Source organism: Agelaius phoeniceus, chromosome 7, assembly GCF_051311805.1.
Source record: "Agelaius phoeniceus isolate bAgePho1 chromosome 7, bAgePho1.hap1, whole genome shotgun sequence".
Taxonomy (NCBI): Eukaryota; Metazoa; Chordata; class Aves; order Passeriformes; family Icteridae; genus Agelaius; species Agelaius phoeniceus.
The window spans coordinates 19,798,530-19,825,413 of record NC_135271.1 but is presented as its reverse complement, the minus strand read 5'-3'; the positions used below and the strand labels follow the sequence as shown (position 1 = coordinate 19,825,413).

Below are 26,884 nucleotides of genomic sequence, written 5' to 3'. Positions count from 1 at the left end.
TGTACACATTTTGATGTGAAAGATCAGCAAATAAAGCTGTTTTAGTGTTATGTTTTGCAAAGAAAGGGTTCAACACTATTACCCAAGAATTCAATATGTAAGCACAGGGCAAACTCCTTTTAGAGAAGTAAATCTGTCAACAAAGCCACACATTGCAGTCTAGCCTGGCATATCACATTTTGTCATAGTTTGTGAAACTATAGACAAAATGTTTTAGAAACATTTTGGAAGTAAAAGAGGATCTGAATTTTAAGTCTGGATAGGTTACATTTGATCCTGAGCAAATGGTTTTATTTCGTATTTAGCTACAAACCTATTTTCAGTGACAACAGGAAGTTAGAAAAGTTTATTTCAAATGACAGCCTGGATGTATCTGTTTAGAACTGAAGCATGTTGAAACAATTTTTTTTTTTTTAAATGTGCAGTGAACCAGATGCTTAAAACCATACATGTATTAAGTTATCCATCCACAGTTTAAAGGTGCTCTTACATTCTATTTTTTTTGATACTGAAGTGAAAACAGGAAATGTAATCTGGTCCTGCTCATGGGAAAATGATCTGTGAATCAGAAGACTGAGCTGTCAAAAACAGCAGAATTGGCTTGCTTTTTTAAAAAAGAAACCAAAAAAAAAACCCCAAGCCACATAAATCAGTGATATAATACAAAAATAAAAAACCTGCTGTACTTCAAATTTCCTGAAGTGTTTTCTCCCTTCTTCATTTCATTAAAAACTAACAGGAAGACTAATGTGTCTGGAATGATTAATCAGTGCACCTCAGAAGCAGGAATAAAGAAATTATAGACTGGCACTGCATGCAAACGGTACCATGGCTTCCCAGTGACTGCCAGGTGGGACAGGCACCCTGTCCTGGATCAGCACCTCACCACAGAAAGCATGGCAGTGACACCATGTGCTGGCTGTCCCAGCAGTGAGTGACACTACAGGTGCAATCAACTCTAAAAACCCCTAAGTCTCCTCTCCTGGGGATGGAAAACCCCCTCCTGATCATTGCCAGCCTGACCCTGTGCCTGTTTAGTCCCCCTGGCTTCACTGGGATGGGCTCTGGGGGAGCAGAGGACACAGCCCAGAGTGGTGCCCGTGTTTCTGTTGCCCTGTTTGTGCCCTGCCAGCACGGGCCTCTGCAGCACCCCCTGCTCTGGGGAGGGGATCCTTGTTCAATCCCAGTGTTTGTGGGGCTGCTGTGGCCAGGCACTGAGCAGCAAGGGCTCAGCCAGCAACCTGTGGGACAGGGGAGCCACTGGAGCACAGCTGCAAACGTTGGGAGAGCACAAACAGCATGCAGACAACCAGATACAACAAGGAAAGCACAAGCTGTGAAAATCCAAGGTACTGTTTAAGCACAAACAGAAGCAACTTTTAACCATCTCTATCTGCCTTCTGAAACTGAGGGTTCCTTTACAAACTGCTGTGATGCCACTTAAAGGCATGTGCTCTTTTATCACATAAGGTATCAAGGATCAAGGCTGAAATTTTCCTTTGACCACTGAACAATCCCTTCCCTAGACCTCAGCATGCAGAAGAGCTGGACTGCCAGATAAGGAGCTCCAGCCATAAAAGATAAAAAAAAAAAAAGAAATAAATCAAAATGCTTATTATGGCTAAGAAAAGCTTCAGAAAGCTGTTGTATGGCACTGGCATCCCTGCATGATTCAACAGTGTGATATGAAAAATGCAAGAAAACTTAAAACTTATAGTTTTATAAATCTGTTCTAAATCACAAGGACAATTATCTTACTTTCACAGCATGTAATAGCAACATTATCTTCTTGGAAGGAAGTTTTCCCCATCCACCCAAAAGTGCTCAGAAAGGGGCTCAAACAAGGTATTATTCCCCACATTGGATATTCAGCTTCAGCATATTCAGCTTCATTTAAGCTATTTTATTTCAGAAAATACTATCAGCAGATCTGAAAAGCTTACTCTGATAAAATAATCACAATATAGATCTGTTCCTTTAATTTTGAAGACAGAGCAGCAGCAGTACAGATATTTTTAGTTTAAATTCAGAAAAAATCTGCAATTATTTAGTTTAAAATTAAAGTGACCTTTTTCATTACAGAAATCATGTGGAAATAGGGTGAAAGAAATTGTTGCAACATTTCTTTTTTCTGATAGGAATTGAGACTTTGTAGAATCATACTTGCAATTATAGTTGATTTGAATGAGAAGTGAAAAAAAATAATTGTAAACTATAACAGGCAATCAATTGTCTTATGAATTGTTTGTAATTTTGTTCCTTCATACATATTTGTTGCTCAGGTAGTAAAAAAGGAGATAGGTGTCATCACATTCACTGCTATTCCAGGCACATTGGCTGATAATCCTTTTAATGGACTCAAACTGTCCTAAAATAGTATATATTTATATAAAATATGATTATTTAATCTTTAATAAATAATATATAATAAAATACATTAATTGCATTTATTAATTTGTATAAATGTAATATTTTTATCTTTTTCTCTGCACTGAAGTCAGTTGACAACCTCACCATCCCATTCCTTCATTCATTCTCAGCCTAACAGTTGCACTGCCATGGAGTTCCTCCTAGACCAGCACACTGAGAGCTCTGATTCACCATCTCCACAAGACCTGGTTTAAAAGGACCTGCTGAAAGCTGCCTCTGGTGAGTGCCAAAGTCTATAGGGCCTGGTGGGAACAGCTGGAGTTGAGGAAAACCTTTTCCTAAAAACGAGCTTGGTTTTGGTTGGTTGGTTTTGTTTCATTTTAATTTTTGGCTGCACAACTGATGGAAGACTCCTGCTTGAAGCAGGATCCAATTTGCTGAGGCTGTTGAGGACCATGCTCAGGTCCAGCATCTCCATGATTACAGAGAGCTCCAACCTCCTGGGCATTCTGGTCCAACACTCATCCATTTATAGAGATATTTCATGTCAGAATGGATGCAGATGTTGAACAGGTGCTCTTTAAAATTTTAAAAATTTGTGACATTAAATGTTTGGGGCTTTCATTTTCAAGATAAAGGAGTAAATAAAGCAGTAAAATAAAAGCAAAAATTAATAGCCAACAGTGATTATTGAAATGAATTAATTAATATCAATAATTATCTATAGTTTTGTTGCAGCACAAGTGCTATTTAAGCAATATGCCTATTCACTGTACCAATAGTAATTAACAATAAAACACCCTCTAGGGAGAGAGTTTACAAGTGGCTATCAAATTAACAAATTTAGATCTTAACTCTTTAATATGTAATGCAACACCATTGTCTTAAAAGACACCAAAAATCGCAAACTACTGGATATTTTTGGGGCATTATTATTAATTTTCTTTCAATTTTTTGCTTAATGAAATGACCAAGTTCTTTAATTTAAATGAAAGAGAATACTTACTTGCAATGCATTTAAGAGCCTGTTTATTTGCATTCAAATATACATTTAGTTATTATATTCATAAATAAAAACAAACTGCCATCCCAATTGAGGAAAATAAAAGATGAAAGAATTGACTAACTTGATATTAAATTTAGCATTAAAATTGATTACCTATCACTGAATGCTTCATAAGTGAGAAGATATTCATAATTTAAAATGTTCACTGTGGTGGTTACACAGTATTTATAATTTATGGTGCTTTCTCCTCTAAGTAGATTTCAGTAAAATGAAATGTCAGTCCCTCATGGGAACCAGCATCTCATCAACATAAAGAGTGTACAGACACTGCTGAGAAACTGTCAGCACCACTGCAAGAATGTTTTTACACTGCCCACGTTTTTGAACATCCATTTAAGGGGAAATGGTGAAGATTCAAGGCAGGAACAGGGCAGTCCAAAATGCACAGCTGAAAAGCAGCTCCTCTTGTAAGATTTTGTCACACATACATTAAGAAATTGGATTTATTTTGCTAGCTGCCTAAAGCTGTACAGATGGAACACTCTTGTGAGAAGAGGGGAGTCATTAGGGGCAGTCTGCATTGTTGCAGGCCCTGCCTGAGTGTCAGGAAGTGCCAGTCAGCAATTTTAACAAGCTTCTCTCCTGATCATCTACAGGAACTGCAGAGCTGTTGGGATTTCCAGCGAGGAACCCACCCTTGTGCTCCTCTTTCCCAGCCACCCAGCATTAGCTCCCAAGAGCCAAGGACTCCTTGGCAGGCAGGTTGTCAGCCACAGGTGACCATGTGCTTGTGACAAAGGTGTGAGGAACTCTCAGGCAGCATTTGGGCACCGGATCCTTTCAGTGCAGAACAGTTTTCACCCTCAGCTGGCACATTCAGCTCTCTACTCGAGTGAGCATTTATTGTCCTCAGGCAGCAACAAATAGGTATGGAGGAGCCACAGCTGGAGACACTGCAATTTGCACTTCTGCTGGCTTGTCCTTCTGTCACTGTTAGTGACACTGCCCTTCAGCAGACGTGCTCTTTGATCACTGCATGCTAATGGCAATCTCTGGGAACAGCAGGGATGCTCAGAATGATCATCAAGTGATTATAAATACAGAGTGATCCCAGACACAAGAGTTATGTCAGGTACTTACTGGAGATGCGTGCACTTGTGTTATTCTTAACTGGTTTTCCAGATCTTGAACTTTATTTTTCAGTTCTGCATTTTCAGTTTCTAATTCTTGAATCTACAAAGCAAGTGGTTATTCAACAGCTATTGGGATAGTCATGGATTTCAACAACAGCATCCACTGAACATAAGTTTCATCAGAGATCTGGAGATAAATCAAGCTTTAACTCTTTATCTGACTATAAAACATTTTCAGTATCCTCTGTATTTCAAACTTTCTTTTTTGTGTCCTTAGAGGACAGCAAAACATGAAATTTTTTTTCAGTCTTTTTCAGTTTTTTTCAGTCTTTTTTTTTTACCTCAGCAATCTGAGAATCATGCTGGAAATTATGCTTCCATAAAAAGCAGATAATACAAATACAGCAGCACGTACTTTTAGAAAGAACAAAATAGTTCAGAACTTACTCTTTTCTGTAAACCTGCAATTTGTTTCCTTGTTTCAACATCTTTTCCTCCGGATTCCAGAAATTTCCTGTAAGCTAAGTCAAATGCTTGACCAATTGTTAAAGTTATCTCTTCTGCCTTTACATAAAACATAAGACTGAAATTAGTAAATTAGGAAGATTTGCTGGAGATCCTTTCATTTCACAATATCACAAAATTTATACTGTGTATCAAATCCAAAGGCTTTGCCCCATCCACCATGAAGCCAATGCTACAAAGGAGCATCACAAGCACCCTTCAGCAAAATACCTTGGCAAAATGCTATGAAAGCATTTTGACTGTAAAAATGAGTAAAATGAATGTAAAAATACTTTGGATAAGAAAGGAGACTGAACAGTATAAATTATGTCTTCAATTTCCATAAAAACGGACACCATACTGCACAATGGCTTTTCCTGATCATTTCTGAAGCATAACAGCCTGTTCAATCATGAAATTAAGTCTTTTAGATTTAATGAAATAATGTTTTCATGCCAATGGATATTTTGACCCCTATTGATTTTACATCTGGATTTCAACACTTATTTTTGTGAGTACTATAAAAGCTCACTGCAGACAAGTATTTAACTGCCCAATTATTTCCAACTACATATATCCAGAAAAAAAATCCACAGATGTTGCATTTGTATGTGCAAAGTATAATAATTTACCAGTTCTATGCTGATTAATATCCTTTGTTATGATGTGTTTATACAGTCAGTGCAGAATATCTTTGTCAAAAATGATGGGGGTAAAATAAGCCTACAGGAAGCTGCTGAAGGACACCAAGGTTCAGAAGCAAGTGATTCCAAAGCAGGACCAATAAAAGGTGAACATATGGATACCCCATTTGCTCAGGACTTGAGCACAGAAAGTAAATAGACTCTCAGACACCAGAGAATGTCTGTTCTTGGTGCAGTGACTTGTCTGGGAGTGCTTTGTGTATTAAACTTGAGAGATGTGGCAGGGAAAGGGGTGGACAAAGAAGGGAGAACCTTGCTGTGATAAAAATAATAAAAAAATCCCAAAAAACAAACAACACACAAAAACCCCAACACTAAAACCAGAGACTGACACATCAGCAGAAAAGCCTGCAAGGGTATTTCAGCCCCAGAGCTGCAGTAAACTTTGCAAACAGCTGTGCAAACATCTCAAGCCTGGTGGGATGGAGCCTGTTCTCCGAGAGCATTGCAGATGCTTCCGCCAGGATGGGGGAATGCTGGGCAGTAACAGAAATAATCCTAGAAAACCAGCTCAGATCACTGAAGAAAGGGATTCTTGCTTAATTGAACACATCTAAGTTGCAAGACACCATAGTGGCATGAAAAGCTGTGTCCCAGTTAAGAGGCAGGCTGTCTCCTGTTAACCATTACCCCTCACTCCAAGGCAGAGCCATGAGCAACTCAGTGCCCTCCAGCCCTGCAGAGCCTCCCGTGTACTTACACACTTTTCACTGTCAAACACATAGCACAGGTGCTTATTGGATTCTGAGTCTTTGCAGATGAAAGTAAATATTCTCTTGTCAGTTTTGTCATCAGCACAAAAGGATATCCTGTGGAGCTGACAGTTGTGCTGGACCTCCTGCAAACAGACAGAATGGTAATTTTAAAGAAATTCCAGCACTCGATTAGGACCAAGATGCACAAAGGAAAGCTCTGGATTTCCTCATAAGAGCAGGCAAGCTGCAATAATGTTTTTGAATGCCTCTTATTGCACATGAGAGCACCCAAAAATGGACTTAATGCATAACAGAAGTTAGCAAACTCATCTAAAAACTGCTCCTGTTTTTACTGAATGTAAACAGGAAGTTTATTTGGACAGCATTTATCTGGAAGTGTTTATTTGGACAGTAATTTCTGTTCTAGAAAATTGAGTTTACTGTTGCTTTGCATCCCTCTGCAATTTATTTAGGGCCTGATTACGTAAAATAATCTGTTCTTTTTCCAGGTGCACAGGATCTTTAAATTTTATCATCTCCCAAGATTTGTTAAAATGGATTAACTGAAATGAGGCCTTACTTTGCTACATTAAATACAGAAAACAGAAATAAAATGACTTTGCTAACCAAGTAAAGAGAAAAAAATCTGACACACAAATATTTGTTTACTTGAGGTGCCATGTAAGCAGCTTTTAAGCATTATTATCGGTATATTTTTGCTACAGTATTTAATTTTCCATTAAAAAGCAATTTCCAGCCATTTAAAAACTTGAAATGGCACTGCTCTTCAGTTGCAAGAGCTTGATAAGACTGAAATAAATTATCTGAGCTAGTTTTTTTTTTTTGTTGTTTTTGTTCAACAAGTCTCTTCTTGGTATTTTATTTTATTTGGCTTATTACATGGGAAAGCAGTATTTGCTTTAAAGGAAAATATGTCTTTTAGATGTGAACTATTGTCTATTAAAAATGTGCAGCACTGGGGTTCCCAGCTTGCTGTAAGCCCATAAACAAGGCTGTGCCCTCTTTGCAGACAAGCACATAGCCAAAAAATGCACCCTATGGGCATTTTCCCCTTGCCCCAAGTGAGTTCATTTTCTCAGTCTTTACAGCTGATCTGAGTATTCAATTTCTGCCATGTCCCAAATCCCTGTCCTGAGGTAGCTCTTTAACACACAGAAACAATAACCTGTGCTTTCCCCAGCACTATGAGGTTTACAGATCCATATAATTATTTTATATCATTGAAGGACAGAATCACTCTTCTATAATCCTTTTTTCGAGTGCTAAGTATAGAATCAGGTCCTGATATATGAGCTGGCCTCCTGTTCCTACTGCCATTAATAGTCACTATCTGACTAAAACCCAATATTCCTACTGAAGTGCTTTGTTTGAAAAACACACTGCAAAAAAGACTTTAGTTAGTGCTGATAACATGAAATTGAATTTCCTAAAGCATTTATAAACTGTGCAAAAGAAGAAAAACTCAATTGAAATTTACATGGAGCTACAAGAAACAAAGTGGGGGAGATAAAAAGACTGCTCACAGTTGATTACTACTTGAGTTGTAATAACAACATTGCTAAGAGATCAGAATGTTCCTACTCCCCCAGGAACATATATCCCACAGATTTCTGCTAATCTCTGCAGGAGGGCTAAGATCTTTTGGCATTTCAAACTGTTATTTTAAAACAGTTTTTGCCAGGATTTGGGGTTTTTCCTTATGCCCTACTGCATAAGGAAGACACAAAAACTCAAATTAAAACTGACACGGATATTTCTTGTCCCCTCTGCTTATGGGTGAGCTGTTGAGTTCTGGTTGTGTGAAGAGTCTGAAGCAAAAATGGGCTGCAAGCTTTGAACTACAGTTACCATTTGAGAAAAGGCATTGCCACTGCCTGCATGCAGCAATTACTCCACAATAAAGAAGCAGGAACAAAACAATCTTCCAAATTCAATATTCAACATATATAGGGCAAGATTTTTATCATATGCAGTGTCAACATTTATTTAGCTCATTGTTTTCATCTTCCTCAAAGTTTAGAAGTCCTGCTGTAAAAGGATTAAAAAAATTGAATGCTACATTAGCTACAGTTTGCCTTCATGTACCTTCCTGGGAAGATGTCACCCAGGTGTTGTAACAAAACATGGTATTTTAGAAAATTTTTTCCATCAACAGAATGGCTTTTGTTATAATACTTTAAAAAATAAAAACCAATGAAAACCTTAAAACCAGTGAAACAAATATTTACTAGTTTAGCATGAAAATACCCATGTAAGTTTCTTACCTTTGTTTTTGGATCTAGAATTTTTACACCATAGATTGAGATTTGTAACTCAACTTTGGGCGTCTTTTGGCCTTCAGATTTCTTGATGTGCCTTGCAAACTGAAACACAAAAAGCACAACAGCAATCCCATTAATAGAAAGTTTTTTTGTTTTTATTAATTCTCATTTTCTCTCAACTCCCTCCACCTGAAGTTGCCTCCTTCCTTCTTCAATAAGCTTCCCATAAACAATACCAACTATTCCAAGACTCTCAGCTGGGCACAGAGCAGCATTTCTAACTGCACACCACAGAATACGCCTAAAATTCAGGGAGAATTATTTTAAAATTACTTAGCATGTTCCCCTGAAGCTTTTATCTGCTTTTTATGCACTTAAATGAAGATTTTGCATCCTTCAAATACTCATCCCTCCCATACTTGTGCATAAAGGAGTATCTGGAAGTACCCTACAAGATATTCCATCAGTTGTTTTGAACAGGGTCAGTTTGAAAGCACTACAGTTGCCAATGCCTAAGAAGTACTTGATCTGTTTTATTCTCAGAATTTATCTGCCTGCAGCCCACTAGATGGTAGTTAGACAGCACTTTATATGACTGGGTTGGATAATAATTCCTATCCAATACACTTTCCATCCTTTTCCATCCTTACCTTTCTCTCTTTCTCTCATGAAAACTGCCTATAAAATCAGCACAGTATCTCAAATTTGCTCCTGCATAACAATTAAGAAGTGCCCTAAATTTGGGTATCTTTCTCAGCAAATCTAAGTGATCGCTCCCTGCTTTTCTCTGTTACCAGAGCAAAATGTTGCCCTTTTACTCCCAAGTCTTTGACAGCCTGGAATGGCATTTTCAAATGCATAAATAAGGGTGATGATCCACTAAAGGCCAGAAGTTGGAATCTCTGCTTCAGAGCTCTCTGTTTATCCTCAACATTCCCATTCCAGAATAAACTGGGTGTGTAATCCCCACCAGTACAAATGCTCTGTGTCAGAAGCCACTGTGGACAATGGCTTTCAGTGCCATCAAGGATCCAGGGTGTCACCAAGGGTGCTGCCCCATCAGACTGGAAGACACGAGCCTGAATTGCCTTGTGATTGTGAAGTAAGCACTTCACAACTGTAGCCAACTGACACCTCTCCCATAAATCCTTAAAAATTCTGATTATAATCATTCATTTAAGTGATAGTTCAGGATTTCAGCTCTGATCCTTTTCCAACCAGTACTTGGAAAATTTTCCCATAAGACAACTGCTTTATACAACATGACTGTCAATCTCTTATTTCATTTTGCTTACAGGCAGCTTCATGGCAAATTATTAACTAGTTTGCAGAACCACCCTAATAGCACAAAATGAACCTGGTTTTCCCTCCTTCACAATTTTATTCCTCATTTTGAAGGCATACTTATTGAACTTTTGATAGCTAAATATTAATTTACAATTGATCCTATTAACTTCACACAGTAACAGGACTTACCCAGACAATTCATTACTGATTCATGCACCCCAGTAGCTGATAAGTATCACACACTTGGTAAAACAAACACCCTCCCACCTCAAAAACCCCAAACAACTATCCCCCATCTAAACCACTCTGTGCCATTCTCAAAGCCAACTCTTTAAAAATATAAATACCTATTTTGTATTTTAACATCTAGAAATGCTACAGTCACTGGCCAAGTATTTTTTAAAATATAAAGTATTCTATACTTCATACAGGATGACTTGTGAAAACCAATTAGTTGAGAGTCAAGAAAATATAAGTTCTAGCTCTTGATGAATATAAGTTGAATATAAGTTTTTTCTTCTTGAATATAAGTTCTAGTTCCTGATGCCTCTTCAGCATCGTGTATACGCCTCTTGCAACACATCCTTTTCCCATCAATTTAACTTCAAGCCCATGTCTTGCTACATACTCTTTTAATACACATTAATCCCTGTATCTTCCTTAAGGGGTACCATTCCATATGCATATTTTAATTTTTTAAAAATAAATTTTACAGAAAACAAAATTAAAAATCATAACTGCTGGTTTACAGCATTTTGTTCAATGACATCTGTTGACTTTAAAGAACAAGTAAAATTCACTACAGAGAAAAAATATTTTTTATTTAATAAAAATCACTCATTAAACCACAAAAAAATCTGTCCTAAATTTTATATTGCAAATTTAGCCTTTAGTCTGTGCTTAAAGAGGAAAAAGATAGGGCGACTATTGCTTTATTAGCATAGATTTTTTTTTTTCCCAAGATTAATATAAAACTTAAAGTGTCTTTAGATAATTTTCAGATCAGGCATTTATTCATTAGCTGCATCCACCAGATTTCCCCTCTGATTTGTAGTTTCCTGATGTCCCTTCAGTGGGTGGGACTTGGACATGAGTGATCCCTTTTCTCAGTACTCTGCACTTTACCAGGTTAAATGGAATGACTACAAAATCCAAAGATCACCCAGACAGTTTGGACACTTCAATTTCCAATGTACTCGATGGTGCCCAGGAAGACACCCATGGAACAGATAACCCTGGGGCACAACTCATCCTGAAACAGCCCGGAACTCAAGCAAATCCTGACCTTTTGGAAATGTCCCTTTGCAAACAAGTCATGCACAAGAATTTCTGGGCAGCAGTGAAGAAAAAGCACAAATACTGTTGGATTTTACTGCGTTAAACTCATGGTAAATATTGAGAATGATGATGGAACGCTTGATTTTCCAACAGCAATCATCTCAGAGTCTCAAACAACAGCTACAACATGAAAAAGCCGTAGTTTTTAAAGTAATGCAGTTTTGAAGAAAAAGGTTTTAAAGTGATGTGAATTGCATGCACAAGTTTTAGAACAGCTGGCCAAAGCTTGCTCCAAGTAGTCAAGAAGACTTACAACACTGAGGAAGTTCCAGAAGGCAGTTCTGTGCCAATTCCAAAAAAAACGGTGAACAAACTGACCCTACCACGCCTCCACTCTCAAAAAGCAGAAATCCAGCTCAAAAACTAGATCATTCAAGTGAGATTAAATTAGTGATGATCAATATTTTACAAAAAATGCAAGTAGACAAAGCATCTGCATTTTGTATGCCACTTATATTTAAGAAAGTGAAGCAACAGAAAGAAAGTATGAGTTAAGTTAGTTACATTAGTCTCCAGATGTAGTTATAAACAGGAAATTGTCATTGGGAAGATATGTTTCTAATGTATTCCAGCAGGGTTTATTTCTTAAGCATGACATTATTGAACAATGACCAGGAGAAAAAAAAAATACTGATAAAATCTGCAAGCAGAAAAAAATGAGAGGGGAAAGAAAGGGGAGAAAACGAACTAATGATCTGAAATCTACAATTGCTACAGAGGAAGCTTGCAGACCACAAAGGCTGATGAAGGGGCAAATAACAGAGAGAAGTTTGATCAACCAGAAAGCACAGGCTGGTATCCCAACAGAGCCCCTTGTTTTCCTACAAGCAATCCTGCAAATCCATGGCAACAAACTCTGGTTCTTGGGACACTATCCTGTGAGGATGAAGAATGAAGTCTGATAACATGGTAGGACTTCCACTAACTGAGGACCTTCTCATGAAACCAAAGCTGGGAAGGTGTTTCAAAGAGATCCTTAAGATGACAACAAGGGCTGCACTGCATCAACTGCTTGTGAGAACACACTCAGATGTTATCTGCTGAGGGTTTCAAATGCAGAAGGATGCTGACAAAACGGAGGAAAAATTCACAGGATATTTAATGAAGTTAGCAGAGGGCTGGAAAATCCACTTTAAGACACTCCATAAAATCAAAACCAGACCAATAGTGAAAGAAACCAAGCACAAGAGAATCCCCCCAAACAGACATCCAGACAAATGAGCTTTTTAATCAAAGGTTTACTGGGTGCAGTGAACACACAGAGATTAATTCAGAAAATGTGTGGCTGTTCCTTTCTCAGCATTTCCCTGCCCACTGTCCTGTGCAATAACAGATAGCACACAGATACCTGATTCAAATCAGCAATTTCTTTTATAGCTGACATTCTCCAGAATGCCACGTTCAGCCACCTCCCAAACTTGTGAGGGGTTTGACCAGCACATCCCATCATTGAGTCAGGTATCAGGAACTTTTTCTTCTATTTATTTCTAGTCATTCCTTCTACCTAAGGAGGACCCCAAGGGACCTCTGGACCTGGGAGATGTACAACCATTATATTTTCCTATCAGCACACATTTGAAACCAAATAATATTTGTATCTCACACAGTAACAAGATTATTTAAGAGGGTAAAAATCTGCAGCCTCCCATTGGCATAAAAATGGAAAATTATATAAAATTATAATGAATCACAGCATGGCTTGGGAAGAGACACGATGGGCCAAATTCTTAAACTGTTAGTTTATACATATAATGCTCTCAGGCATGAACTCCAGGTTTGGTCCAGCTCAGTGGGATGGGCTGGCTTGTGTTCAACTGCTTCAGAATTAACATTATATTTTCATGGCATTTTGAGGGAAAGCAACAGATACAACTGAACCTATTTTCTACAATTTAACTTAGCTTTAAAATAAAAGAAATTTTAAACCATCCATATATTTTGTAGTTTATCACAGCAGCACAGGAAAATGCATACTCTAAGAGTGTTATTAAAATTAAATTTGATGTGTTTAGGTATCAAGTCTAATCAAAGCACAACCAACAAAAATGCCATGAGAAAAAAAAAATTAATGTTCTCAAGACAGCCAGGAACTGGAGCTAAAGAATTAATTGTTAAGACTAATTACCTCTATAGATCTATAAATCAATTTAAGCCATGCAATCAAAATGATGTGCTTTGCTTTAATATTTACACCTCCCTGCACAACTCAAGACTTAATTAAAAAGAGTTGACACACCAAAAGGGAGATGTTCCTGTGATTTGGGTGCTAATATTCATTCCAGGAAAGAGAGGTTCAACTCCTTCATTTAATGCAGGTGACCAGTGACAAATCAGACATTGCACTTCACACCTAAAAAGAGCCCTGGCTTAGGGCTGGGTCTTTGGACAAACTGTGAAACAGCTTTATAACCTGTCTTGGAGAAAATGCTTTTCCTCCTTTTTATCATTACAATATTCATTATAAGGAAACATGTCTGAAAAAAAACCAAGAGGCCCCGTTTTTTTTTTTTTCCAGTGCCTTCATGTCATCGAATTGGTCATGTAATGGTCCAAACTCTCATGGGCATTTGATATGGGCATAGTGAAATTATAGCCTCTGAAAAATACCTGTCAAGAGGAGGAAAAGGGTGAAAAATGCAAAATTCAATCTCTCAATAATCATCTTTGCAGAGAAAAAGCCATCCAGAAGTGTATGTCTATGGAATAGGTTGTATTTTATTTTCCAGACACACACTGGACTGAGAGGAAGGCTATCCATCTATTATCCACAGTGTAGAAGACAATACAGAGCAGTCTTTTTTTCCATCTCTCACTCCCTGACAGATTTTTTGTGTTTTGTTTTATTTGGGGGTGGGCTGCTTTGTGGTTGCTGTTTTGAGATTTTTTGGACATTTTGTTTGGTGGCATAGAGTTTTGGGGGTTGTTGGGTTTTTTTTGTGGTAGTTTTTGATTTTTTTTTCCCTGTTCGGTTGGTTGGCTTTGGTTGATTTTTTTTTAATGGGGTGGGGGGCAGGGTTTAATTTTAGTTTTTTTGAGAGGCAGGGTAAACAGGTATTTTCTTATTCAGCTTTTCTCATCTGACTTGCTTTAGTCTTCAGGATGTCCTTGACTGGTCCTGAACCAGAAATTGTGCTTTCTGCAGTACTTCAAAGAGAGCAGTCATGGCTGGAAGGCTTGGCTGCAAATCTCTTTATCCCAATATTAAAAGCTTCTCTGTACTCCACCCTCCTCCTCTGTCCTTTAAACAACAAATTAAATTGAGCTTTAACATGGGAGGGAGCTCAGAACAATATCCACAGATGGTCCTTTAAGGGCAGCAGCAGGACAGCATCTCTGCATGGGTGGAAGTGTGTGAACCAGCATTCTTCACTCTGTGTATCCTTGGAGGTCAAGGACATGATGAAAAATATTTCAAGTGGTTTCAAAGTGATTCACTCTATTTGCATTTTGTCTGGTCATCTCCACTTACAGAAGAAAAGTGAAAAAAAAGGATAATGAATTGAAAGCTGGGTAAGCAAACAGCCTTGAGTTTGGCCCTCACAAAACAGTCCCTTGGAAGACTGTAGGAAGAAACAGCCCAAAACTCAGGTGTTTATTCTGGTTCCTCTTTAACACTCCTCCATGCAGCTTTCTTACCACTGCTCTGCTTATGCTGCTCCTTCCATCTGTCCTGCTGCTCTTTCTAGCTCTTTCCATTTCTGGCAACCCTTCCAACACTTTATAAGAAGGATCAAATTCATTCTTACAGTCTGATAGAGAAGTTACAAACTTCATTAATCAAGGAAAGTAATAATTTCATTTAATAAAATAAAGTGTGATTTTACTACACATAGACCTTTGAGTACCATAGGCATGTTTAGATACAGCATCTGGGTGCCACGTGCTTTAGCTTTTGTTTCATTCTAGAAACAGTTTTGACTAGAAAACTTAAAGGAAAACATGTTTTGCAATAAATTGTGATAATAGTTCACCTTATCTTACAAATAAATAAACAAACACATTGTAAAACATTAGTGTTCAAGTTTCATCTCTCTCCTGCAGTACAGCTCCAAGCACTTGGAAAACACGAGGGGAAATCCCACCTAGATAAAGCCACTGGAGAATCCTCTAGAAAAATTAAATATGGTTGCTTGAAAAAAAACAATCTTCTAATTGTTAACTGTCCCAGAAAAATTGTCAAGAAAATATAAAAGCTGTATTTGGGATAAAAGTACAATGAAGAATCAAGAAAAAGTTTGTCCAAGATACTTTATGTTTCTGTAGAACATCAGCTCCATCTGCTGGGAAAAATCAGTTTGTGGCATGGCAGCTGCAGTTTCTGTGCTGGGCAACCCAAGTTTTTGTGCTGAGTTAAGGGCTTTTAGATGATTTAGAGAAGTACACAGTTGTATATCAAATCTTGACTCTGACAGTTTGGTGACACGAGGGCTTAAGAAAAATGCTTTCTGGTGGCTGGGTTTCATGGTCTGTGTATCACTGGAGCATGTGACTTCAAAAGCTTATTAGAGTGATGCATGTCACTTGTAAAAATAGCTCTAAACATTAAGAAAGTGGCAGTTGTTTTTCTGCCAGCTATTAATTTTCATTAAAAACAAATTATGATTAATAACATTGCAATTAAAAGCAAATCCAGATAATTTCAAAATATAAATATGGCATCAGAAGCTACATGTCTTCTAAAAACTCTCCTACCCCCAAACCCCTTTATATTTCTTCAGCATTTCTTCCAATATGACATTAGTTTTTCAAGTTGTTTTAATTGCTTAAAAATTTTTAATTACCATTTTATAAAAACAAACTAGAGATATGTGCTTAATAAAGAAATTCACTACCTTTAGGCTTCTCTTCAAAAACTACAAATGCACAACATCATTCTTCAAATGAGTATTCAATTAATTGGGGATTGTTTCAAACAAAAAAGTGCTTTCATTGCTCTCTGAAATCTGCTCCAAGATTTTTCGAGTCCTTCCTAAAGTCATGTTTATTTACTTTGGAAGGTCTCTAATAAACTTGTGATTATGTAAGGTCACATGCAATACTTGGTATCTAAACTACAGAATTCCAAACTTGAAGAAGAAGAAAATAATGTAACTCTGGCTGCAGCTATTCAGACTTCCATCTCCAAGGTGGTTTATTTAGGGAATGTGTGTAGCAAATGAGAGTAGGTATCTGTACACTCCAGTGACACCATAAATGCAAACACCACATTTCTGGCTTTGCCCACACGTCTGAGAGCAGTTATTTGAAATCCTTTTAGGACTCTCTCTCAGAGGAAACAATGTCCATGTGAGAAATCAGAGAATTCAACCCACCCAAAGCCTCCAGTGATCAGTGAGAGCCCAGGCCAGGCTGGTGTTCCACCAGTTGGACAGAGACACTCAGCATTTGGTTATTCAGGAGTCCAATAAAACACCTTTATAACACAAGCAAAGCTGCTCCATAGCAAGGTATCACTGTGACAGATTTCTGCACAGAACTGATTTTTCTGGGGGTATTGGAGTTTTATAAAGATAAACTACACAAGGTGCACACAAATCCACTTTGTTTCCACTGATAGAATGCTGCAATGCTTAAAGGGTCAAACTTAGCCTAAAACACTTGAAAACAACTGGGTAATAATGACTCTATCTGCAGTATAGACAAAGACAAAAAAGTCTTTTTGGAATAAAACACTCCAAGAATCAGCTAAATGAATCTTTAAAGGCAGCTGTACTATCTTGGTAGAGTGAAAACAACAGCAAAGAATGTGTTCCAATACCTTAATAAGATTACTGATCCATCTTGTAAAGATGGCTTTCTCAAGGGAAAACTCAGCCTTAAAAGCTGAGCTACATGAGTAATCTCTTGTTTCCTTTCTGCATTTCTTTAGTATGGTAATAACACAATCCATTTTTTCAATATTGACTCCCCACGTTTCCTGCCCATTTCCACGGAACCTGTTTAAATGAACAATGAAAAGCCTGCAAGAAAGTTATGAAAAATGCAGTAGTAGGGAGAAAGATTTTTTACATCTAAGTAAACTGGAGGGCCAATAGCTCAGAGCAGCTAGGCATGAAGCAATCCCACAGAAACAAGGCAGTGGAGTGGATTGGAACAATCAGCATTCCCTGCCCCAGCTCACAGTGCCTGCAGAGCTCTGAGCAGCCAAGGCAAAGCCATGTTCACTGAAAACAACCCTCAGCAAGTCATTGCACTCGGATATTTTTAGTTGTCCATCCAGTCCCTTGGTGCCCAAGCACATGTAGCCAAGAGGAAATTGCAAAAGCCTGATTTTCTCAGCCATAGCTGGGGATGGCAGCTAAAACAAATTCTTGCTACCTCCATTTGTATTAATGAAGCCCTAAACAAGCCTGAAGAAGAAGCATTAGCCATTGAAATACATTTACTTTATAAATATTTCTGAATTATTGTAAAATCTGTAGGACAACTAAATGTTGTACACAGCAGAACACCACACCATATAGACATAATAAGGAAGAACCTACACACTAAAGAGGTTAGTAAAAGCAACTACTTCTAGAGCCAGGGAATTCACCTAGAAAACCTACAGTGTCTTAGTTGTAAAAAGAGGTTAAGAGTACATTCCATTTATGTTTCATTAAAAATTCTTACCTTTAATTTTCTAACAGCATCTCTTACAACTTCCGTGCCTTTGGGCTGCTCCACTTCTGTACTGCCTAGAAACTGAAAAAATTGTAATTTGTGAGCAGTAAGTTATGCATTTAAAGGCATAATCAACTTGAGTAATCTTATTTTCCAATTATTTTCGAGCAGCATTTTGGAAAGGCAATTGTTTCAGTAGTTGATAAATAAAAACCTTCACACAGCTATTTCTAATCAAGAAAATAACAAGAATTACATTCTATACTAATATTAGCATTATCAAAATTGACTTTAAAAAACATCCTAGACAAATCTGTAAATTAGAAGTTCAAGTACCTTTTTCCACAGGGAAATTACCACTTCGGTAATAACTCTTTTTAGAAAATAATAAAAAAACACATGCAAAATACAGATGGAAGATTCTTCCCATGAAAAAACACGAGCCAATACTTTGGATTCTGTCACTAAAACATTCCCACAAGATGTAAAATAAATTAAAAGAACTGATTTTCCTCTCAAAGCTGCTTGGTATAGTAACATAGACTTACAGGAACTAGGCTCCAGCTTATGTAAAACAAGAGACATTTTCAAGTAGTTTTTCTATATCAATTCATATTTTTACCAAGTAAGTCTTTAATGAAAACCAAACACGTGTTTTCATATAGAAAGCACAATACTGCAAAAGGACCTTATTTCTCTGTACACTGAAATGCTTTAGTTTTCTGTACAGTCACACTCACCTTCTACTGTGCTGTTACAAAATGTATGATAATCCTGCCTGAAAACCATCTGTGTGATATACTAATTGATTTTCTGTTGCCAAATTTTCACATTGAACTACAGCTAAGTCACATCATGTATGTGTATATGCTAAATTAACTCTAGGAAAAAAAACCCCTCCCTTTTTTCCCAAAGTACAGGTTTCTGTGTACCATGACACACAGACATGTACAATTTTTAAGTCCTAGGCATTTTGAAAGGGATTTAAATTTGCCAAGATACAGACAACTTAAACAGAGTAACTCTGGAGTTTTTAGTTCTTTTAAACCTTCCAAACATGTTTAGTATGCTCAAGGTACTCCTGCAAAGAAACTGTGCAGCTCCACCAACAGTGAAGCCTCATTAGATATTTGCTACTGACTTAGAAATATGACATGCCACCTTGAAAACAACAGTGTAAATCAAAACACCACACACATCTGCTGCCAATATTCTTTATGATTACTTCTCCAGCCAGGAGACCAAGGCTTTGGAAGAACAGAGCAGAAGGCTCTGCTATTGATTTGATGTCCTTCACACAACATCTCTGATGACTTTAGACCAAGGGGGTGATCTTGCCTGGAAAAGTGATGGCTGCACAAAATGCATGTAGAGAAGGAAGAATGATTCTTAGACATGATGGATACTGCACACAGCAGAGACAGAAAGGGAAAGATGAGTGAATATATGTGAGCAAAAAAAAGCCCAAACCAACAGGTAAGATCAGATGAGAGTCTAAGAAGAAGGCTGAAACACCAACAGTACCAGATACCTGCAGACAAGCAAACTTATATCCACCACACCTGGGAGAACACAAAAGGCAGAAGTTTAATTGCTGTAAGTTTGTGAGCACACAAGGTATGTGATACACAGAGCAGGAATCCTGCAGAAACACAGGAAACAAGAGCTGCAGGTATGGACAAGGCTCAGTGAGCACTGAGCTGCACAAATGCTTCATCCCCGGCTGTTTCCTAATCCTTGTGCTGTTTCCAGACTGGCAGCACCAGTACCAGTGCAAGCAGCCCAGTAGTTCCCAGTGCAGATTCAGGGCCAGGCCTCTGGTGGAACTGGGTCATGCACACACAGAGATGCCCCAGGTCATGCTGCCTTGCCTGCAGCTGCTTCTCCAGAAGGGCACAGGGCTGCCCTACATTTCTTGTTTACTTACTTCCATCCAGATGAGCAAGCTCTGATAAAGCTAAGAAAGAATCAGTCATTTCCCCAGGACTCTCCTCTGCTTCACAGTCCAAGAAGGATGAAGGTATCTTTGCTGTATTCAGTAAATCCCAGCAGCAGACCAATCTTTCCACAAACAGTACCTTCCACAAATACAGTTTTCCCAGAAGCTTGTACCTCATGATAATTCACACTACTGCCTCAGAAAATCAAATTCCCCAGCCACAGCTGGGGAATCTCTTAAATGTCACTGAATTTTAAAGCTTATAGTAATGTTCCCCAAACCAGAAATTACCATTTATGACCATGGAGAGGAGGGACAAGTAGATTTCTAAGCAGAAAGATAAACTGCTGAAAGCACTTTAAAAGACTGATAAAACCAGAAGAAAAACTCATTGTGTTTGCTCAGTAAGTTACAAAAGAAATAAACAACCAAGACTCAGAGAATACAGAAATACCATGAACCTTAGATCAGCATTTACAGACCATAACCCACTAGAATTCCATAAATCATTCACTCTCTTCCAGATGAGTGTTGGTTTTGACATTAAGCATCACCACTAAAATTTCAATTGCTCTCAGCAGTTTTGAGCTGGATGTGGAATTCAAGCTTCAAGTTCATGCATAATAAACTAGGAAAATGCATAGGAAAATAATTAAGACACATTTACTCCATATAGACAAAGAAGAATTTTAGCTTAAGTGTTAAGACCAAGAAAAATTACAAGGCTATACTATGGATTGCACTGTTTGTAACTATTTCTAATTCTTTCAATTGCAACTGTACTAATTTGTTAATTCAGGTGTGTTAAAATTGCTTACACATTTAATGCTTGACTTCCCTTCTTAAGGTCTTGGTAAGAGTAATAAAAGGAAAACCAGCAATTAACGGGGGATATTCTGACTAACTTGGACTGTTCTGTTTGGGGGAAAAATACAGACAGAATTTCAGACCAACACAGGTTTGTAACAAAAGAATGACTATGCAGTAAAGCCTTACTTTACTGCATTAAAGCCAACAGTTTTAATGGGAAGCTTTTTATTGCTTGCTTTTTTCTATGCTCTGTGCCTTTCCATCTCATCTATCATCATTTTCTGTTTAATATGAGGTACCAATTACTGTGGTATTACTGATGATGGTTAAGCTAAGCAAACAGATGTATTTGCAAAGCTGGGGCTTCAGCTGCCAAGGTCACTGTGCAGTTTGTACAACCCCTGGCACAGCAGGCACGCTGCCACCAGGTCTCTGGGGGAAGCCACCAACAACTAACTCACCACTCCCATGAAATGGGAAGGTGGCCATTTCATCATGGCCCTTTCAGCAGATTTTTCTCACCAAATCTCACAAAAGCACAGAAAACAAATATTTGTTCTATCAGGAAGTTCATCCAGCTGTGGCACAAATAATACAATTATTCAGCATGGAAGAGTTTCTGCAAGAAAAATTTTGGAGCCAGAGGGGTAAATGTGAAACCTCCCTTTCCATGCCCAGGCCCCTTTAGGGAGCAGTACTGATCCAGAGCTTTAGATGGGAACTTGGCAAGTCAGTGATTATTTTCAGCATTTGAGGTTCCCTTCTGCAACTTGACTCATGCAGAACAACCAGCATATGAAACCTAAGTGGTTCCTGAGAGTCAAGCTAACACAGCTCCTACACTTCACTGCAGAAGAGGGAAACAGAAAATAACAGTTTCCCTTTAGATCATTTGCTATTAATCCTAAATGCAAACTAATAAACACATAAAGTACTTAAGTGTTCTTTACATAAGTGATGTGTTGAAATACATAATACAGCTGAAAAATGTTTACATAGGACTGCTACATCCATTTACTGTCTGCAGCTAGCAAAAAGATTATTCTTGAGGTTGGTGTACTCCATGCATAATATGCCTGCTCAAACAGACACAATACATAATTTAGGCATGCCACAAAACTCAAATATTTATGTGTTGTTTACTGCTAAGTTGATCATGATCATACTGAATTTTTGTTGCATACTTAAAAAAGTTGGAAGAAGATGACATTTAATATTTTGTATAACATAAAGCAAGCTAAAGCAATTTTCTTTACCACACATTCTTCACTGCAGTCTGCCATTCTTCCAAACATATTCCATTCCTTTTAAATCTGACGAGCAGTTATTTTCCTAATATATTACTCATTTCACTTGCAGCTGTCTGCAATCAGAAATAACTCTTATGAGGCCAACAGATCCTATCAGTCAGGACCATTTAAGTGTTCCTTTAATGTACAGTGATGTTTGCCATGAAGAAAGTGAGCTGTTGGCCAGCCACATACAAGACAAACTCCTCAGATCAAACTGTTTCTAATCTAATACTAGCAGACAACCAGATGTATTCACTCCACATGCAAAGATTTGCAAGATAATGCAGCTGCAAAGAATTAACAGACACTATTTCAACAGATTAAATCAACAAAGGTTTTATCACTGACAGCAACTGAGAGAAATGTAATGACCAGGAGGGCTGTCTTACACAACAAGCTATCAGCCAGACCCTTTGTGAGGAATATTTGTCAGAATGTAGGTGACATTTCCCTATGCATTAACATGAACAAGACATTTTCTGGTCCACTTCCATTGTAAAATTATTAAAACTGCTTTTAGAATTATACTTTCGCTGGAGAAACTATTAAAATAAAATGCAAATAATCTTTTACTTTGCTGGCTCAATTAAAAGTCATTTCAAATGTAAGACAACTTCAGGCATCCAGAATCCCTGACATTTCTGACAAGCCTGCTGCTGTTCTGATGTGCCCAGCAGGTCTTAGAAAGGCCAGGTGAATTGTTAAGGTTAGCAGTGCACTTTCTTTCCTTGACATCAGCAGGAAACTCTCCAGTAGTTCTTCCCCTGGCAGTTTAGATTTTGACCCTCAACATTTTATTGGCTTTACATGCAAAGAACAACCAGGTGCTTTTCTTCAAAGCTTAGGGGGGAAAAACTCTATACATGCTTAGGAAAAGTTAGTTTTACCATTAAAAATATTAATAAACTTGACTCTTGATCAAGAAATAGCTTTAGGTGCACTTCTGAATATTTAATGTAGACTTGCACTCTTCCAGTAGAGAGCAGTGTAGGATATTTTAATAATAAAACAACATCTGTTTTCCTTTGTCATCACATTTCAATCTTAAAAAAACCCCAGTCTTTCACAGTGCCACATTTCCTTTTTACTCTGAAATTCCTGAACATTAATGGTTCTCTTTTATACAGACTTAAATGCAATTATACGAAAACAGTACTTACCAAAATCATACAATAAAGAAAGGGAAAAAAAAAAAACCAATGCAAAATGACTGGATACCTGCTGGCAGCTTTTGACAAATTAGCTCCTTCTACCTCCTCAGTTCTACAGGGATGCTGATTTACTGATGAAAGGAAGACAAATGTATCCACATTGTGAGAACACCAGAACAACAGAGTATAAAACAAGAATGAGAGAGAAGTGGGACCAGCTCTGAACAAATGTCTGAGCTGTTAACCACTCCACAAGCCCAGGCAGACATTTTGCTCAGCTTTACACTCGTGATTCTTCATCACTCAAACAGCAGAAGGACAACAGGGACCATAAAACAAACAAAACTTTGTACTTTGGGTTCCTTCTCTTTCCCCACCCCACAGTCCAACTCCTCACCTGCAGCAGCTTCCTTGGCTCTCTACAAAGACATGTTTTTGCCAGAGCATGTAAATGTTTGGATTTTTCCCCTTTGGAGAGCACTTTCCTAATGCTTAAAAACAACCTTAAAAACAACTCCTGGGCATGATTGCCACTCAAACGAGAGCAGAAATCCAACTCACCACATGGGAGTATGAGGCAAAGTGGCATCAGACACACATCAGCACATTCCCTGAATATCCCCTGCTTGTCTGACACCTAATGCTCTGCATAACTGGTGGCCCTCACACAGGAAAGAAATTCGAGGTGTTTTTTGAGGAAGTGTTCAAGTACTACTGGCAAAGAAGAAAGATGAATGCACAATTAAAAACATTTAAAAAAAGGAAATTATCTAATGGAAATCAAATATTACCAGGTATTTAATCCATCAATAGAAAATATTTTTAGTAATTAAGATATGATGAAAGAAAAATTTATTTAATAAGTTATTGAATTATTTGGGGGAAAAAAAGAGAGTGTTACAGAAAGGATCATAAAATAATTAGGTTCAAAAAGTCCCACTGGCTTAATTTGTACTTTCTCATATTCTCTACAACTGCAGTAATTAAGAGCTCTCCACCTTCAAATGTACAAGCAGTCATTTCAGTCTTTCATTCTGGATCTATGAATCACTAATAAAGAACATAATTTGATAACTAAAGCTCAACACATATTTGAACAGCTGACAGAGACAACAGACATTTCCCTGGAGTAGTGCACCTCACCTGGATGTGGCTCCTGCCCAAATGTCTGGAAACAGGAATTCCTAGAAATATTCTGTCAAAGCTACCTGAGAAACTGAGGGCACATGGCAGCCCTAATCCTGCCTCCACCTGTCTCCTAACTCATGTTCATATATGAGAAAAAGAGAAATTATTGAGCTGCTGACTGCAAGAAATCAAGTCAGCTGATTCCAGCTTGGTGTGACCCTAAAGGCCAAAGAATGGGATAATTACACAAGGTCACATTCCTCCTCAAGTCCCACTGCAGCCAGAAGGGAAAGTGGCACTCAAAAAGAAAAATACCATAGGAATATGTTTGTATTACCAAAACCAGCTTGTTTGTAAGCAGAACTTCAGAAGACCTTAGGACACACTTGGTAAATGAGTAAAACTTAAATCTTCTCTAGTGTGATCACATACCAAGTGGGCTATCAATAAGGATAAAATAAAAAAGCTGTGCTCTGTATTAATTCTAAAGACAAAATGATGCTAATACAGTTAGGACCCACACAAGGGAGATAAGAGCAGGCTGGAATACAGAGAGAGAGTAAAGGTAACACATGTATGTTGTCAAGACTGTCACTATAGAAAACACCAGCTGTACAAGAGAAACCAGCCAGCATTTCTTCAGTCCATCAATCCCCCCAGCACCTCAGAAGCCCAGCTCAAGCTGAACCATGCCCTGAAGAGCTGTCAGACTGCACCTGAAGATCAGACAGGCACAGGGGTGGTGTACCCTGTTCTCCCATTGCACACACCTCCAGCAGACCCCCAAAGCTACCCAGACTAAAGGCAGAGGCTGAGAGCAGCACAGCTGCCCCAGCCTGACTCCCACCTCAGGCACTGAGAGCAGAAAACATTTCCCTGGCTCTGCTCCACACACTCCTCAGCTGGAGCTGACTGTTCACTCCAGCCCTGAGTGAGGAGGCAGAAGCAGGTAATAGGGATATGTCTTAGGGATAGTCCAGCTTGGAGCAAAAAAAGGACAGCAAACTCAAGCCACTTTTAGAAAATTCTTTTAAAACTTTGATGTATGGGAAAAGGGCTTAAAAAGGGAACACTTTGCCAGTGCACAAATGGCAGTGATGCTAATACTGTAGTATATCATGCTGAAGGCCTGTTTTCCTTTTAATCCCAGATGCACTTCCCATGGCTGATAAATAAAACCAAGGATAACATTTGGCATGTAATAAACAAGGGCAGGAGAAAATGGCAGTGAGAGCAAGTCCATCACTGGAGAACATAATTTCTCATCATATATTCCCTGGCTGTGACTGGGTCACACAGGTTCTTTTGATGGCATTCTTTCCCCATGTGTGTGGCAATGTTCTTCAGCCTTCACATGCAAGAATCCTCTGCTCAGAGGCTGGAAAAAATGAAGGAGTAAATTAAAGAACGACACATGTCTTAATTTGGACATACTCTGTGTTTCCAGTTTTGGCTTTTTACAAACGTGAAAGGTTTTTTGGTTTTTTTTTTTGGGGAGGAGAAACTGTCAGATGCTTTTGCTACAGCAGGAGATGTCTGTGAGTAACCCAAAGGCACCATCCTCAAATTATTACAGCTCTTTTACTCCAATCCACACACTATTGACACACCAAACAATGGCATCAAATCTTCTGCTCCTCTGCCACTACCCATCAACTCTGCAGAGCCTCCTTATAGCACAGCTGGATACTGCCTCAAAGTTTAAGGGTAACTACCAGGAGAAAACCCATCCAATAAGCATAGTATTGACAAGTGTGATCTAGCTTGACCCCTACACATGGCCTGAATTGTTTCTGACTCGTGTAGGAAATGGCTGGGCTGTCCAACCACAGATGCTCAATAACATCCTTGCCAGCTCCTGCAACCCTCTGTTGTTACTCTCATATTATTTTAGATTCCATTTAGTTTGAGCCTTCCAAGAATTAAGAACTGGCAGCTCTGACTGGTCAGTCCTAAAATGCAGCACATCTTTGGTTCTGCAAGAATTTTCATTGCTGAACCAATGCTCAGTGAAGGTGTGCACAAGAACTATTCTGTATCAAGATAGGACAGACTTAATTATTAAACCTGACACTTCCTTTAGAAAGGATGTTCAAACGTGAAAAGCCTCTGATACTCACTGAAGACACATCACACTACTTGAATACTTCAGTTTAGAAAATTTATATTCCTGACTGGATTGTTTCCAGTAAAAAAAAAAAATTACCTTCACTGAAGAAAGCCACCTAAAAATAATGCATATTCACTATTTTATACATCAAATTTTTGAAATTCAGAAGTAAACGATAACAGAGTGGACAGATTTTTCAGCTTTACACATTCATAATTAGACAGACCTAGTTCTGCATCACTGCAACTTGATTTAACTCAAGCATAACTTCTTCATGCAAATTGTAAAGTCACTGTAGGCCCTTGAATGTACTAAAACATAGTTTTTCACTAAGTCCTAGATATTTCCAAATATCTTAATGTAACAATACCATTTGCTGCTTTTTTTGTATCCAAGAAACAGATGCCAACGCAGTGATTTAATCTACCTTAAACATAAAACTGAAAAATTGCAACAACTCCTAAATTCTTTGTACAGATGTGAAATGCAGTGTTAGAAATTTCAGAACACAGAGGCCACCTTGCTTCACTTC

At 38.1% G+C, this 26,884-nt stretch overlaps 1 protein-coding gene across 8 annotated transcripts in view; it reads right to left on the bottom strand.

Annotated features, from left to right (window-relative positions):
- Positions 1 to 26,884, bottom strand: part of GULP1 (GULP PTB domain containing engulfment adaptor 1) — a 144,516-nt gene that overhangs the window by 23,192 nt on the left and 94,440 nt on the right. For all 8 annotated transcript variants that reach the window (XM_077181142.1, XM_077181143.1, XM_077181144.1 and 5 more), the window contains 5 exons: positions 17,932 to 18,003; positions 8,698 to 8,796; positions 6,418 to 6,555; positions 4,957 to 5,073; positions 4,517 to 4,609 (listed from right to left, as the gene is read on the bottom strand). In XM_077181142.1, coding sequence (XP_077037257.1) covers positions 4,517 to 4,609; positions 4,957 to 5,073; positions 6,418 to 6,555; positions 8,698 to 8,796; positions 17,932 to 18,003 — 519 coding nt within the window. The remainder of the gene's footprint in view (positions 1 to 4,516; positions 4,610 to 4,956; positions 5,074 to 6,417; positions 6,556 to 8,697; positions 8,797 to 17,931; positions 18,004 to 26,884) is intronic.